At 34.1% G+C, this 13648-nt stretch overlaps 2 protein-coding genes across 2 annotated transcripts; one reads left to right on the top strand and one right to left on the bottom strand.

The window, feature by feature from the left end:
• Positions 1–4669: 4669 nt before the first annotated feature.
• LOC147287441 (F-box only protein 8-like) lies at positions 4670–6315 on the top strand. Its single transcript, XM_086242054.1, has 2 exons — positions 4670–4735; positions 5064–6315. Exon 2 carries the CDS (start codon positions 5065–5067, stop codon positions 6163–6165), a length of 1101 nt encoding a protein of 366 aa, XP_086098180.1. The 5' UTR covers positions 4670–4735; position 5064; the 3' UTR covers positions 6166–6315.
• Positions 6316–7475: 1160 nt separating this feature from the next.
• Positions 7476–11924, bottom strand: LOC147287440 (Survival protein SurE-like phosphatase/nucleotidase). The gene is made up of 10 exons (XM_086240325.1): positions 11363–11924; positions 11023–11117; positions 10592–10659; positions 10459–10502; positions 10178–10255; positions 9933–10086; positions 8894–9043; positions 8649–8756; positions 8390–8455; positions 7476–7997 (listed from the first exon to the last, which is right to left on the bottom strand). The coding sequence occupies exons 1-10, from the start codon at positions 11656–11658 to the stop codon at positions 7902–7904; spliced, it is 1155 nt and encodes a 384-aa protein (XP_086096451.1). The 5' UTR covers positions 11659–11924; the 3' UTR covers positions 7476–7901.
• Positions 11925–13648: the final 1724 nt, after the last annotated feature.

The following is a 13648-nucleotide window of genomic DNA, read 5'->3' as shown; positions in this document are numbered from 1 at the left end:
TATTTTAAAATTACTTTCTATATAGTATGATCATCAATGTACACAGGGATGGAACTGGGCAAGGCATCACAGCCGGAGTTTGCAATTCCAATGCCCATCCCACACCGAAATTTGTTTGAGCAAACTACATTTTAGCATCTCAACTTTATATGTTATTTCAAATTAGTATCCCAACTTTCAAAGTTTTTTAAATATTATTTTTTTACATGTAGGAAAAAGACAAAAATATCTCTGTCACGTTGGCAAATAACGGTTTCATTAACAGAAAAACTAACGGAGGTATTATTTTGACACAAAATGAAAGTTGAGATACTTTTTTGTAAGTTTTCAAAGTTGGAGTATTAACTTGAAACAACATGTAAAATTGAGGTACTAAAATGTAATTTGCTCAAAATTCTTTATTGCTTACTAAAATGATAAACTAACCATTACTGAATACTATTAGACTTATAGCTAGTCAAATTAGATACATAACCGGACCATTTTTTGTGTTTGTATGTTGATATATTATATGTTAAAATATGTTAAATATGTTGATATGTTAGAAATTATTATGCTTGATTTAATTGATATATATATATATATGTATATGTATGATTTGTGTTAATTTTTTGCACTGCATGTTAGTGTTAAGTTAACAGGTGAACACAATATGACATGTTAAGTTAACGGATGAAAAAAATTTCAACACGAACACGATACGAAAAAATGGCAGGTTGACACGAACACAACACGAAAATTAACAAGTCACTAACGAGTCCACACGATTTAAACACAATACGATAAGTCTCAACCCGAACATTGATTTTTTCGTGTCATATTAACGGGTCGAATAGGATATTGCCAGGTCTATACATAACATAACACACATTCTATTTATAGAATAATGCTAGTTAGGGACCCCGGTCATGTATCATAAAATTATATAGTTAAGTTTAAAATAAAGGTTAATGCTAATATAACAAATGATGAAAAGCCAGAAATTTAATAAATATCGGTGTTCAAATTTACAGATGTATTGATGGATATATTAATTTTAAGAATAATGTTATACTTACCACATTTCTTATACCACATTCTTATACCATCTCACGTGTCATTACTTTATTGGACAGAGTTTTTCTTTTTCTTTTTGGGTTTTTCTTTTTATTTTTTAGTATCCAATGTATGAATGCCATGTAAGTTGCCACATAAGGTGGTATAAAATTATGATATAAAAATGTGGTATACCTAGCACTACTGTAATTTTAATGGATATCGGTGTAAAGAAAATTGTGTAAGTTTTTCTTTCTTTTATTAGTTGATTGTTGATTATTAGGATTAATAGATGAGTTTTGGTCTAAATATATAGGGTCGGATTTGGTTTGATTATCTTCTTTAATTTGGCTTTTAACTTGATCGATTTGATTGATGTGCCTATCACACAATGCCATGTGTCATTCTTGGGTGTGACCCGTTTTGTCTTGATGAATCATGCGCCACGTGTATTTTGTGTGGCACCCACGACTTGCACCAGTTGGCTTTGACTAGTTAAATGGTCAAACTTGAAATTGTTGATCTTGACCAATTTTAGTGATTTTTTATTTAGTGATTTTGTGCTTTAATTTTTTGTGCTTGGTTTATGATGGAAGCACAATTTTTGTGATAAAAAAACATAAAAATAAAATTGTAAAGAGTAAAGAGTAAAGACACGCATTACTAAAAATAAAAAGACAACTAAGGAAAAAATGTCTTAAATAGAGTTGAGGTATGCAATCTCAACATGGACAATTAGATAATGATTGAGCTTTGAAGTAGTTCTTAGTTCATCCTCCGTTCTCTCAAGAGCACCTTGTGGTATATATCACTAGATTTGCTAATTTTATTGTGGGAAATGTTGCAACCCTTTGGAAATTTATTGTCTTTTAATGTTTTAAGTGAGTTATTTGGGAATTGATGTTGCGTTGCTGCCAAATAGTTTATTGACCAGTGAGTCAAAATGGTTTAAGAATCCAAGCCAAAATAGTATTTTTGATATATATTTGAATTTTGCAAGCTAGGGGGTCATGGATGAGATTACATACTCTTTTTCTTTCTAAGAAAAATGGCTGAGGTATTAGTTTTTACAAAGTATTGGTTTCACTAAATTTGACTCAGCTATTACATTTAAAGTTAAGTATTTAATTGGTCGAATATGTAGTTGAATATATACATCTGCAATTGGATTGGGTTCTACTTAGGTGAAACTACCATTTCTATGTGAAGGGTTTGAGGCATTTGGTTTTTTCCCCTTTAGTGGGGCTTGGTTTATGATGTTTACATATTCTAACTTATTTTCATTTAATCTATTTCAGGATAAGAAATACAAGACCGAAGGTTTAATTCCAATCACATCCCTGAAGAAATCTTGATCAACCTCCTAGTAAGAGTGTAAGACTACCTATAGAAAAAATAAAACAGCAAGAAAACAAGAAAAGGAGAAGAAGAGGATTAGACGTACGTGGTTCAGCTGGGAGAAACCCAAAGCTTGGTATGCTTTCTTTGCATAATTTCTGGGTTAAGTAGGGATCATCGTTCATGTATTTTATTTAAAAAATTGTTGGAAAATGGACTTTTACCTTATATTTTTTGGGAGCAATATGAGCAGTTGCATTTTGGAAATGTTTTAATTTTTGAGACTCTGAGTTAATTTTATGACAAAAGCGTTCTCAATATGGGATATTTTCTCCGCGGGAGAGGGGGGGGGGGTATTCAGACTACCCTAATCCACTAAGTTGACCACCCCTTTAAATTTTTGCCCTATTTTGCCCCTGCATTAAAAAAAAAAAAAACCATCTCCAATTTTGGCCGGCCACCCCTCCCCGCCGCCGGCGCAACCCCACCCTCTCCCCACCGTCGGCGCGACCCCACCCCTCCCCTTCGCCGGTCGACCCCACCCCTCCCAGGCGAAGACCCACCCACCCAGGCAAAGACCCGACGGCCCTTTCGCCGGCGATCTTCCTTTTCCGGCAGAGTTGAGACGCTGGACCACTTGGGTTTTGTTCCCCAGGTCACGGCGAGTCCAACCCTGGTCTTCCCTTGTTCATCCGACCACTGTGCGCGGCTAATCGACGTCGTGAAGCTCCGCGGCGGCGGGGAGGGGTGGCCGGCCAAAATTGGAGATGGTTTTTTTTTTTTGATGCAGGGGCAAAATGGGCAAAAATGGGCAAAAATTTAAGTGGGGTGGTCAACTTAGTGGATTATGGTGGTCTGAACAGCCCCCCCTATTTTCTCCTGTCCTTCCACTTTCTTTTTGCTTGGTATGCTCTTCTTTTACACAATCTGTTGGCTCAGTAAGGATCCTCATTCATGTAAAATATGTTTGTTTCAGGGGAAAAAAAAATGTATTATACCCCTATAATTGAAAAGTGTATGAGAAACATTAACCTATTTTAAAATGATACCCAAATTTACTAATTAGGTTTCAATCTAATTTAAACAAATTATTACTTAAAAAAAAGAATATTATGAAGAGCAAAATGAATAATTTGGTTCACATCATAGTTATCAAACCGGAGAAGGACTTTATTATAAATTAAAATGATTTTATTATAAATTATTATGAATTAAAATGATTTTTTTTATAAATTCTAAAACACCCTCAATTTCTATATAAAAACTGTTTTTTTTTTGTTTAAGATCTAAGTCTAATTATCTCTAATTTTAATTCATTATCTCACTCTACCTCACTATTTAAATTAACAGTAATGCTACACTTACCACATTTTTATACCACAATTTCATATCATCTTACATGGCATTCATACATTTGATACTAAAAATTAAAAAATAAAATTTAAAAAAGAAAAAGAAAATATCCTTCCAGTAAAGTAATGACACATCAGGTGAGATACAAATGTGAGAAAAAAAATATGGGACAACTAGCATTATTGTTAAATTAACTCAAGAACTTCATGTAATATGTTTTCCGAACAAGCTTTTCGTGCTCTTCTTAACTATAAGAAAAACTACACATAATATATTTTTGTTAGAAAATGTTGAAAAATGTCCTTTTAAACACTACATTGATAATAAAGTTTCAACGGTTTTTTTTTTTTGTCTATACAGGTGGTTATCTTTTTTTGTTCTGCTCTTAAGTATTTCCTTTTTTTTTTTTTGGTCTTTTGGAAGCTTTGATGTCACTCTCACTCAGCAACATGTATGAAATGGAAGGAATTTGATTGCTTTTTGTTAGACAGTTAGCTTGTGTGTGTCTTTCATTAGTGTATTAATATTGGAAGGGGATTTATATTTATTTTTTTTTTAATTTAGAAAAATGGAGAATCGAACTTGAAAGCAGCAAAAAGACAAATTCTATGACTCTTCTAATTGGACTGCACACCAACTACCATTCTCATTTACTTGAAAAGGTACTAGTGCTTTATTGGTCACAAAGTAGAGGGGAATACTATATAGTAGCGGCACGAAATTATTTGTTGTTAAACCATGACATTCAACAAAGAACCAATATCGTCAATAAACAAAATGGAGAACTAACTAAACGAGTAATGTAAGAAAGATGACACCAGTTGACTTGACCATATCATGTGTGAATTAACAATGATATTTTTTTTAGAATAGTTTTTTTTTTTTGCTTATAAGATTTTAGCCTAGTTTTATGAGTTGAAATAAAAGTACTCATATTCTTCCATCACCAGCAAAAGTCAAAGATCCTCTCCCCTCTCTCCCACACCACCACCGAATTGGAGCTTCTCAGGTATTGGGGTTTTCTATTTTCTTCCCTCTATAGCTATGGTTTTGTCTTTTACTCAGTGCCTGCTTCACAGAACAAGAATTTGTACCTCTCTGCTAAGAAGTAACTCTCAGTTTGGATACTTTTTACTGCTTCATGTGTTTCAGAGAACTAAGAATTTATGCATCTTTCTTGTTATGAACTAGAGTCTTATGACACAAAGATGCCATTTCTCTAAAAAATTTATTCTTTTCTCAGTTTTTCATTAGCTACGCCAGAAGTGAGTCATTGGGTTTCTTTTGTAAAAGTCGAACTACCATTTTTGACTTATTATCGTTTTGATCTTTTTCAGGATGAGAAACACACACTGGAAGGGTTCCAATCACATCCCTGAAGAAATCTTGGTCGACATCCTAGTAAGGCTACCTGTAAAATCCCTCCTTCGGTTTAGATGTGTATGCAAGTCATGGAATGGTTTGATTGGAAGCTCTAGTTTTATTGGCAGACATCTTAATAGGAATGTCACAAAGCATGCCCATAATTTTCTAATTGCTTCCCACTGCCGTACTAGAGGTAAACGCAACAATTGCCACTCCCTTTTCTTTAATGAAACATTTAAGGAGTGCTCGGAGATTAGACGTCCCTTAGGGATGAATAAAATTTTTGGGATCTATGGTTGTTGTAATGGTTTAGTTTGCCTGTCAGAACAACGAGTACGTTTGAAGAGTCGTATATGCATATATAACCCATCAATTAGGAAACATGTGATCCTTCCATTGACCACCATTTCGCTACGGCGCTTTTCCCCTTATGCCAATGTTCTTGCATTCGGGTTCCACCCGGGGCTCAATGACTACAAGGTAGTAAGGATGGTGTCTTATGATGGTAAGAAGTGTTACATTGAAGTGGAGGTTTATAGTTTAAGCAGAGAGTCTTGGAAGAGGATTGATGTAATTCCTCCTTTGATAAAGACCATGTGTTGGTATTCTGGATATGCAATTTGTGGTGGAGTAGCATATTGGCTTATGAGAAATGATAATCATTCTCTCTATCTTGTGTCTTTTGATACCGCCAGTGAGGTATTTGAAGAATTGCTGCTACCAGATTCTTTGAAGGGATATCCATCTATTACAGAGTACAAGGAATCAATTTTCTTGTTTCAACGCAGTCTATTTGAGCAAGAGTTTCCTGTTGACATATGGGTTCTCCAACAAAAGTCGTTTAAAAAGTTGTACACTGTTGTTCTTCCTGGAAAGATTCTTACCCCGTTGAACTTTCGAATGAATAATGAACTCCTCATCAGGTATCCTGAAAAACGTTTTGACGGATCTGTAAATCTGGCTTTATATGATCTTGAATCCAAGCAGGTTACTGAAACTGGAATTAGGTTGAATCCCTACTATGAGTATTTTGCGGATACTTACACCGAAAGTTTAGTTTTACTCCAGCATTAGAAAGGAACACTTTTGAATATCATGTGTAATTGATCGATTTCCTTATGCTGTGTGTAAGTTGCATTTTGGAAATGTTTTAATGTCTGAGACTTTGATTTGATTTTATGACAAATGCATTATAAATGGTATGCTCAATGTGGGATTTCTTTCTTCCTGTTCTTCCACTTTGTTTTGCTTGGTATGCTTTTCTTTACACAATTTGTTGGCTAAGTAGAGATCATCATCATTTGACCAAAAAAGAAAAGAAAAGAAGGGATCATCATTTATCACTCATGTATTTTGTGTTGGTGTATTCTATTGATCATTATTATCATAATTCATGTATTTGTGTGCTGTGTTGTGTTTTCGTTTTATATTACAAATTAAATTTGTGTGTTGTGTTGTGTTGTGTTTTAGTTTCATTGTTAAAGCTTCTAATAAAACCAAAATTGATGTCATATACGAATTTTGATTTATTTGTAAAAAGTTGAGGACTCGATGTGTGATGCTCAATGTGGACTTGCTCATTGCAGTGAAGTTATGCAAACTATATTAATGACTGCAACAGTAATTACTAATTAGTAAAAAAGAAAGAAAGAACATTTTCTCAAGGATTAGTATTTCCCACATTTGGAGTTGCAAATTTATATATGGATGGGTTGTAGTCCAGAACAGGGTGTGTAAAACTGGTTCACATTTTTAACAGGTCTACTATATTCTATTGCCTGAGGTGGTTTTTTTTTTTTCCCCCTTAAGAAAACAATTGTCTATAAACCCCTAAACAAGTGGTTTTTGTCGAAAAGCCTAGTCTACATTCCCTTTTTAAGTTATTTTCTTGTGAATAGGCAAAGTGATTCTTCTTTATCGGTTCTTGTTTTTTTTTTTTTTTTTTGGTTTAATTATCTTAACAAAAATTATTGTTTTTCTTGATAAAACAAAAAAAAAATTGTGTTTTAGTAATTTTAATATGAAATTGATTTAAAAGAAACAATATTTATTCCTTTATTTTTAAACACATTATACCCATAAATACTGTCTTCATAATTTTTTTTACCGAACTGTTTTCTTAATTTTTAAATAAATTTATCGGATTTTACAATTTCATACATAATTTTTCTCATCTTGTATTATTACTAATTATTGTTCATACTCCCCATATTAGAGGCTTAGTTTTCAACAATTCTACCAAGGGCTCAACAATCATAATGGATCATTGGGCTTGGACATTACTTGAGTGATCTTTAATCGTTTAAAAATGGCAGCAACATTCCATCCAAATAAGAGAACAAAGAAACCACTTAAAAATGAAAGGCCAGGCCGATAGCCAAGTCATATGTAATGATTGCACACATAGTTAAGGCCGCATAACAAGTACCATAGTTTCCCAAGTTGCACACACAAACCCAAGTAGTGAGCCTATAACAAAATAAAAAGCAAAATACAAACACATCCAATTACATTACAACCTTCAGTGTTGTACTGAAACAAAAAGAAATAAATGACAAACTGGCATTTCTAAAACATGCCATAGGATTACAGGAAGCATTTGCTCCAGGACGATATGGACTGAAACAAATCAACAATTAATATGGAGGCTGGCTACAGAAAATAAATTATAGATAAAAGGACACTAGAAATCATGATCAACTGTTAAATTGGTGAATAAATATCATAACTGCAGACCCAAAAAGGAAAAAAAAAAAATATCGTAACTCCAGATGTACACAAAATCACGTTGGACTGAGAAGGCCTAGGCCTTATTGCTCTTGAAGTGCGGAAGAGATCCAATTGGAGGCAGCAGTTTGAGCATCTGACTCAAGATGGGGTGAGAGGCAGAGAGGAGTTACCGAAACCTGTTGCTCCGAAGCAGAAGAAAGAATCAGCCACCAGGAGAATTAATCTAAAATGTTTCTAAGACAAACCAAGACACTCATCCATTATATCTATTGTTTAAAAGAGTTTGAGGTAATTGGGACCTATAACATGAAGTGGAGCCCTACAGACAAATGCTATGCAAACCATAATGAAACCATTTAAAGGCACAGAGCACCTCCTACAACAATTTCTATAATTGCTTGAACAATCGCCAATAATAGATGCAATCACATTTTACTACAGGATCATCTTATATCTCACGGGATCAGAGAAGTGGAAATCATCAAAATGAACTTTGTCCGAAAGTGGACTTGACCAATTATTTACTCCAAAATTTAGACAGAAAGAGGGGAAATGGCTTTCAACTTACAAATCCACTTTCGAGTGCTCTGAAATCCAGATCCTCATCTGTATCTTCCTGCTCCTTATCCACAAACTGCATACATGAATACATATATCCTCAGGATTAGTTATGTACTACATGGAAGTACTAAAATTCAATTCTTGGGAATGGAAAAGAGTATCCTCAGTCAATACATAAACATATATCCTCACACCAAGTGACCAAACAAAACCCTTCAATACGGTTGCTTGCAAATGTAACCTCAGATGCTAGAAAATTTGTTTACCTCTAGTCGGAAGTACTTTTTCACCCGTTCAAAATCAGATTTTCCTGCAGCTCCAGTTGATTCTATCTCCACATTTTTCCTCTGTGTCGTCACACGGCGAGCTGCACCCTGAGGAAAACAAAACAACATAAAAATCCAAGAATGAAAACCAAAGGAGGCACAGCAATTCCTCTGTTTAGAAAACATATATTGGGAAAATTAACATTAAAAAAAAATGCCAATATTTTAATGAGCTGGCTACTTACGGCAGCAGAGGCATCTCGACCAAGCTGTGCAAGCTGAATTCCAAGGCTTTGTTGACTGTTCATAAAATGTCCAGGAGGATACCGATTAGCTGAAACAGCTTGCCAGCTAGGAGTAGATCTCCACATGCTTTGCTTGGTTAATTTAAAACCCTGTCACGAAAAAGAATATACTGTACATGAGTAGGACGGAAAATATAAAGGATGTGTCCCAAAAGATATTGAAATCATGAATTCATATTAAAGGTCACAATAACTGGTTAAAAATTTATAACAAAAGTACTTCGAGCAACAAAAGAGAGGGTGCTAATTGCCTCTCATTTTATGCAATGTTCACGTAATCCACTTTTCAAGTTTGCTGATTAGTTTTATCATGTTTTAGGAGTTAAAAGTTGAAACACAAACAAAATATAAGTAATTAAGATCTGCAAAGAATACAACACAAAGTATTCAAAAATATGCATTTCTCACACACCCTTTCCTGTTGTGTTTTTTTGTTTTCTGTTTTTGCTATAACGAAAATAAGAATATAGCTTAGTGAACATAAAGTTTGAGAAAAAACGCAGAAAGCACTGCTTAAAGAGCTTTAGGTGGATTCTCAAGTTTGGAGTGAATTTTATTAATGTAGCCAAAAGATTGCTTCATCCAGAATCCTCATATTACTTTAACAAAAATCAAAGGTAAAAGTAGGGCGGACCTAGAAGACAACCAACACATGGACAGTTACAGCAAATAACTAGAAAGAGGCCAAACAAAACAGTTAAGTTTCCTCACAATCACAGCTTTATATTAGTTTCAATGAAGATTTGGCCAATTACAATCTACTTCTGTATCTCCGCATAAAATACTGCCACCCAAGAAATAAACCAAATCATATAAGAGCACACCATATAAGTTGAAAATATCGTACTTAAGAAAATCCCTAAGGTACTTGGATTCAGTGAGAAAATGTCTGAACCTTTACTTGAGACCACAGGTCATATGCATATCACTGATGCATAATTTAAGAACAATGATCTAATAATGGTTCAAAAAGACTAACCTTGTTTGACAAAGGAGATGATGGAATCTCTATATTCAGAAAGCAACTTTTGGGGAAAACTCCCTTTTCAATATCCCTGATAGCTGCATTTATTAAAGGTAAACAGACAGCAACTGCGTCTTTGAAATCATTTTCTTGACTTTCATCCTTCCTCCTACAATAGATTATTAACACCAAAGATTAACTGATCAACACAGTATGCAAAAAAGAAACTGAGCATCCAAATGCAGGTATTGTAAACACACCAGTTCAGTGATAGTGACAAAGATGGTACTCCGCTTAATAATGCCTCCCTAGCTCCAGCAACCACACCTGAGTACAACCTGGTAAAAATTAACATTTGAAACAAACATTAGCCTCAAAATACAGGCTATACGTTCCTAGACGGGGGACAATAATAAATCAGAGTCGGAAAAGAAAAACATACACAACTTTATTAGATATCACTACAGTAACGTATCTTAAATAATTCCATATATTGCCAAAACTAATGACACTAAGGATATCAGAGGCATATACAACTTACATATGTTTGCCATAGCTTGATCCCCGGTTGATTCCACTAATTACCTGAAATTATATTGTACTTGAAAACTCAGTGAAATGCTGAATAACAAAACGTACATATGATCTCAAAAGTGACATCATATTATGCTAACCAGCAAAGGCTTTGACCAAGAAAACAGTGCTCCAGATAATGCTAATGAAACACAATCCACGGGAGTCCCTGAGTAAGAGAACCATCACAAAACCTATTACTATCAATGGCCACGACCGAAATGCAAAAGCAGCAAAAAGAAAAATACAAAACCCTGCAGGCATATATGTGTAGCATAAAAGCAATGACTAGAATGGCTAAATATTGTGATGGACACCATCATTTTTTGCACAATGAAACTACATAATCACAGAAGCCTCATCACAAAAGTACCAAATCTTACAAGCTCTAGCCCAAAAAATGATCACCTCAATTTCACCAAAAAAGATAATGCATCTCTTCCAAATCCTAAATCATAGCAATCCGATTGCAACAACTTGGGGAAAAAAAGACAAGAAAATGGGTAAAGGAATATAGAAATATAGCCTGTACCTGAAACTTCATAAGCTGTGGCACCATTTATCTCAGCAGAACTCACAGAAACCGTTTCTCGTAGAGTAACAGAATGACCCGAAACTGATTTGTCCCTAAAGCAAGCAGCCAGATTTTGCAAAGTAAGGAATCACACAATAGATTCCCAATACTATAAATGAAAGAAGCCCACATACCCAGATGAGAAAACTAAGAGAACAGGCAACAAAATGCAAAAACAATTCGTAATCAAAGAGCAAACTACCTACCCAAATTAGCAAACTTCTACATGCCCATATTAGAAAAATAGCACAAAACACAAAAAAACAAAGAAAAGAATCAAAATTTAAAGAGAACTCACGATTGAGGAGCGCAGACATGGACATTGTAAAGGCCTTGGCGGACCAGAGCTTCAACAAGGTAAGTGAGGCCAGGGGACTCAATTCCATCACCATTGGTTACCAAAACAATGGGCTTGGAACTATCAACAGGGTCCTCCGCAGCTTCAGAAGTAGAAGTCTCAGTGGAATCGGCAGCTTTGTCCTTGGATTGGTCTCCATCACCACCACCACCACCAGCCCTTTTGCTCAAGACATCTTGCAAATTGGAGACCAAGCCCGGAGGCAACAAGTTGGGTTTCACAGATGTCGAAGTCATAACACTAAGAGATATAGATACAGATAGATAGATAGATAGATAGATAGACGATTTGGGTATCTGGGTTTGTGTACAGGAATCAAAATCAAAACCCTAGAGAGAGAAAGAGAGTGGGAAAGAGGAGAAAATGAGGGTAATAAAGAGCTGGGATTGAATGAAAAGAGAGATGGATGATGTAGATGGACCGGTTCAAACGGAGTTATTTTTAGAGGGAGAGAGAGAGATGGGAGAAGAAGGGGGTTACTTGCTTCTTCTTCTTTTTTTTGGCCACTGGGTTTACTTGCTTCTTCTTACTTTGTCTTAATTGTCATAATAATAACAATTAAAGAGGAGGGTAAGAATGGAATTTTCCCAGCCTCCCTTGGAATGTTCCACTTGCCTCTTTGAAGATTTTTTGGGTGTTTGTAAACCTCGTTTGGTTAATGTTTAGTTTTGTTGTTTGGGGTCTTTGACCCCCCAGTTAACCAAAAAAAAAAGAGGAGGGTAAGAAGAACAGTGAGTGATGTCATGGGAGTACTGGTTTTTAGCTACAAAGTTTCAATCTTTTTTATCATTGAATGAACTTTTGCTTGAAATGTGGCAACAGATTACATGGAAAAGGAGAGTTAGATTTGTAAGTAAAGTTTGATTGAAGTTGGTTAGAATTTGTGTTAGATCTAAGGGAAAATGTTGTAATAAGACAAGCTTTTAATCTAATCAATGTGTAGAATTCTATGAATGTACAAATACTAAAATACTCATATTTCAATAAAATTATATTAACATACTCTATGTTGGTTGTGGATTGTTAGGTTTGGATGAAAAGATTTGGACATAGATTTTGATATGAAATGGGATAAATATTCTACAATGAAATTAATAAGTATGAAAATATAAAATACAAAAAAAGATATATGCTTTGGACAAAAGAAAATATATATATATATATAGGTGTGAGAAATATGAGCCATTAAATTATAAAGTACTTATTAGAATGTTGCGATCTAATAATTAATATTTCTCATTTTCATGTTCATGGATTAAACGAAATGAATGAATAGTTAAACGACGTGAGGAGATTGAAACGAATATATTCCAAGGGTGGAGTGCGGAGCATGCCGTGTAGCGTGTAGGCCTGCCTGTCTAGCTCATCGTGTCTATTACGATGTTATCTTAGTTAATTGAATATTCTTATTCTCTTTTTCAACAGGTTTTTGTTTGCCCAATCAATTATATATAATCCACGATAAATTGATAATCTATGAACTGGGTCAAGGCCTACGTGTCTTTGAAATTTGAGGATCAAGGGCCAAGACACGTGGCCAATCACCATTTGACATGGTATGAATGTATGATGTTCCTCAATCTCCTTCTTTCTCGCTTGGACAGCGAAACTTTATTAAGGAATGTTATTCCCCTTTTTCGATTTATTTTTTTCACCGCCCTATTTATTTATTTTTCTCATTTCGTAACATAATTATAAATTTTTAATAAATATTATTTATTTTTTAGATATAATTATAAAGATCGTCTTTATAAAAAATTAATTAAATTAAAAATTATTTAATTATGTAATTGTGATCAAATAAACAAACAATTTTGGTAACAATTTGATTCACTGTTTATTTATTTGATAACGATTACATAATTAAACAATTTTCGATTTAGTTGATTTTTTTCAGAGATGATCTTCAAATAATTATCTAACAAATGAACTGTTTCGATCATAAAAATACAATGTGAAATAAAAATAATAAAAGAAAATGTTGGTAAAAAAAATGAATGGGAGAAAGTGGATAGCATCTTCCAACTTTATTAACTCAAATAGTAATTGAAATAAGAATAATAAGTTAGAATTAGAATAAGTTAAGAGTTCTATTAATTGCGTAAGAGAAAAACAAGACAAAACCATTACAAGTACACTATTAACCATAACCATAGTAGATAATTGTCTATTTGGTACAATTCACTTTATAATGATTCAAATTGACATATGAAAGTGAATGACAAA

The sequence above is a fragment of the Dryas octopetala genome, chromosome 4, assembly GCF_963921425.1.
Source record: "Dryas octopetala chromosome 4, drDryOcto1.1, whole genome shotgun sequence".
NCBI classification, from domain to species: domain Eukaryota; kingdom Viridiplantae; phylum Streptophyta; class Magnoliopsida; order Rosales; family Rosaceae; genus Dryas; species Dryas octopetala.
This window is presented reverse-complemented; position numbering and strand designations above follow the sequence as displayed.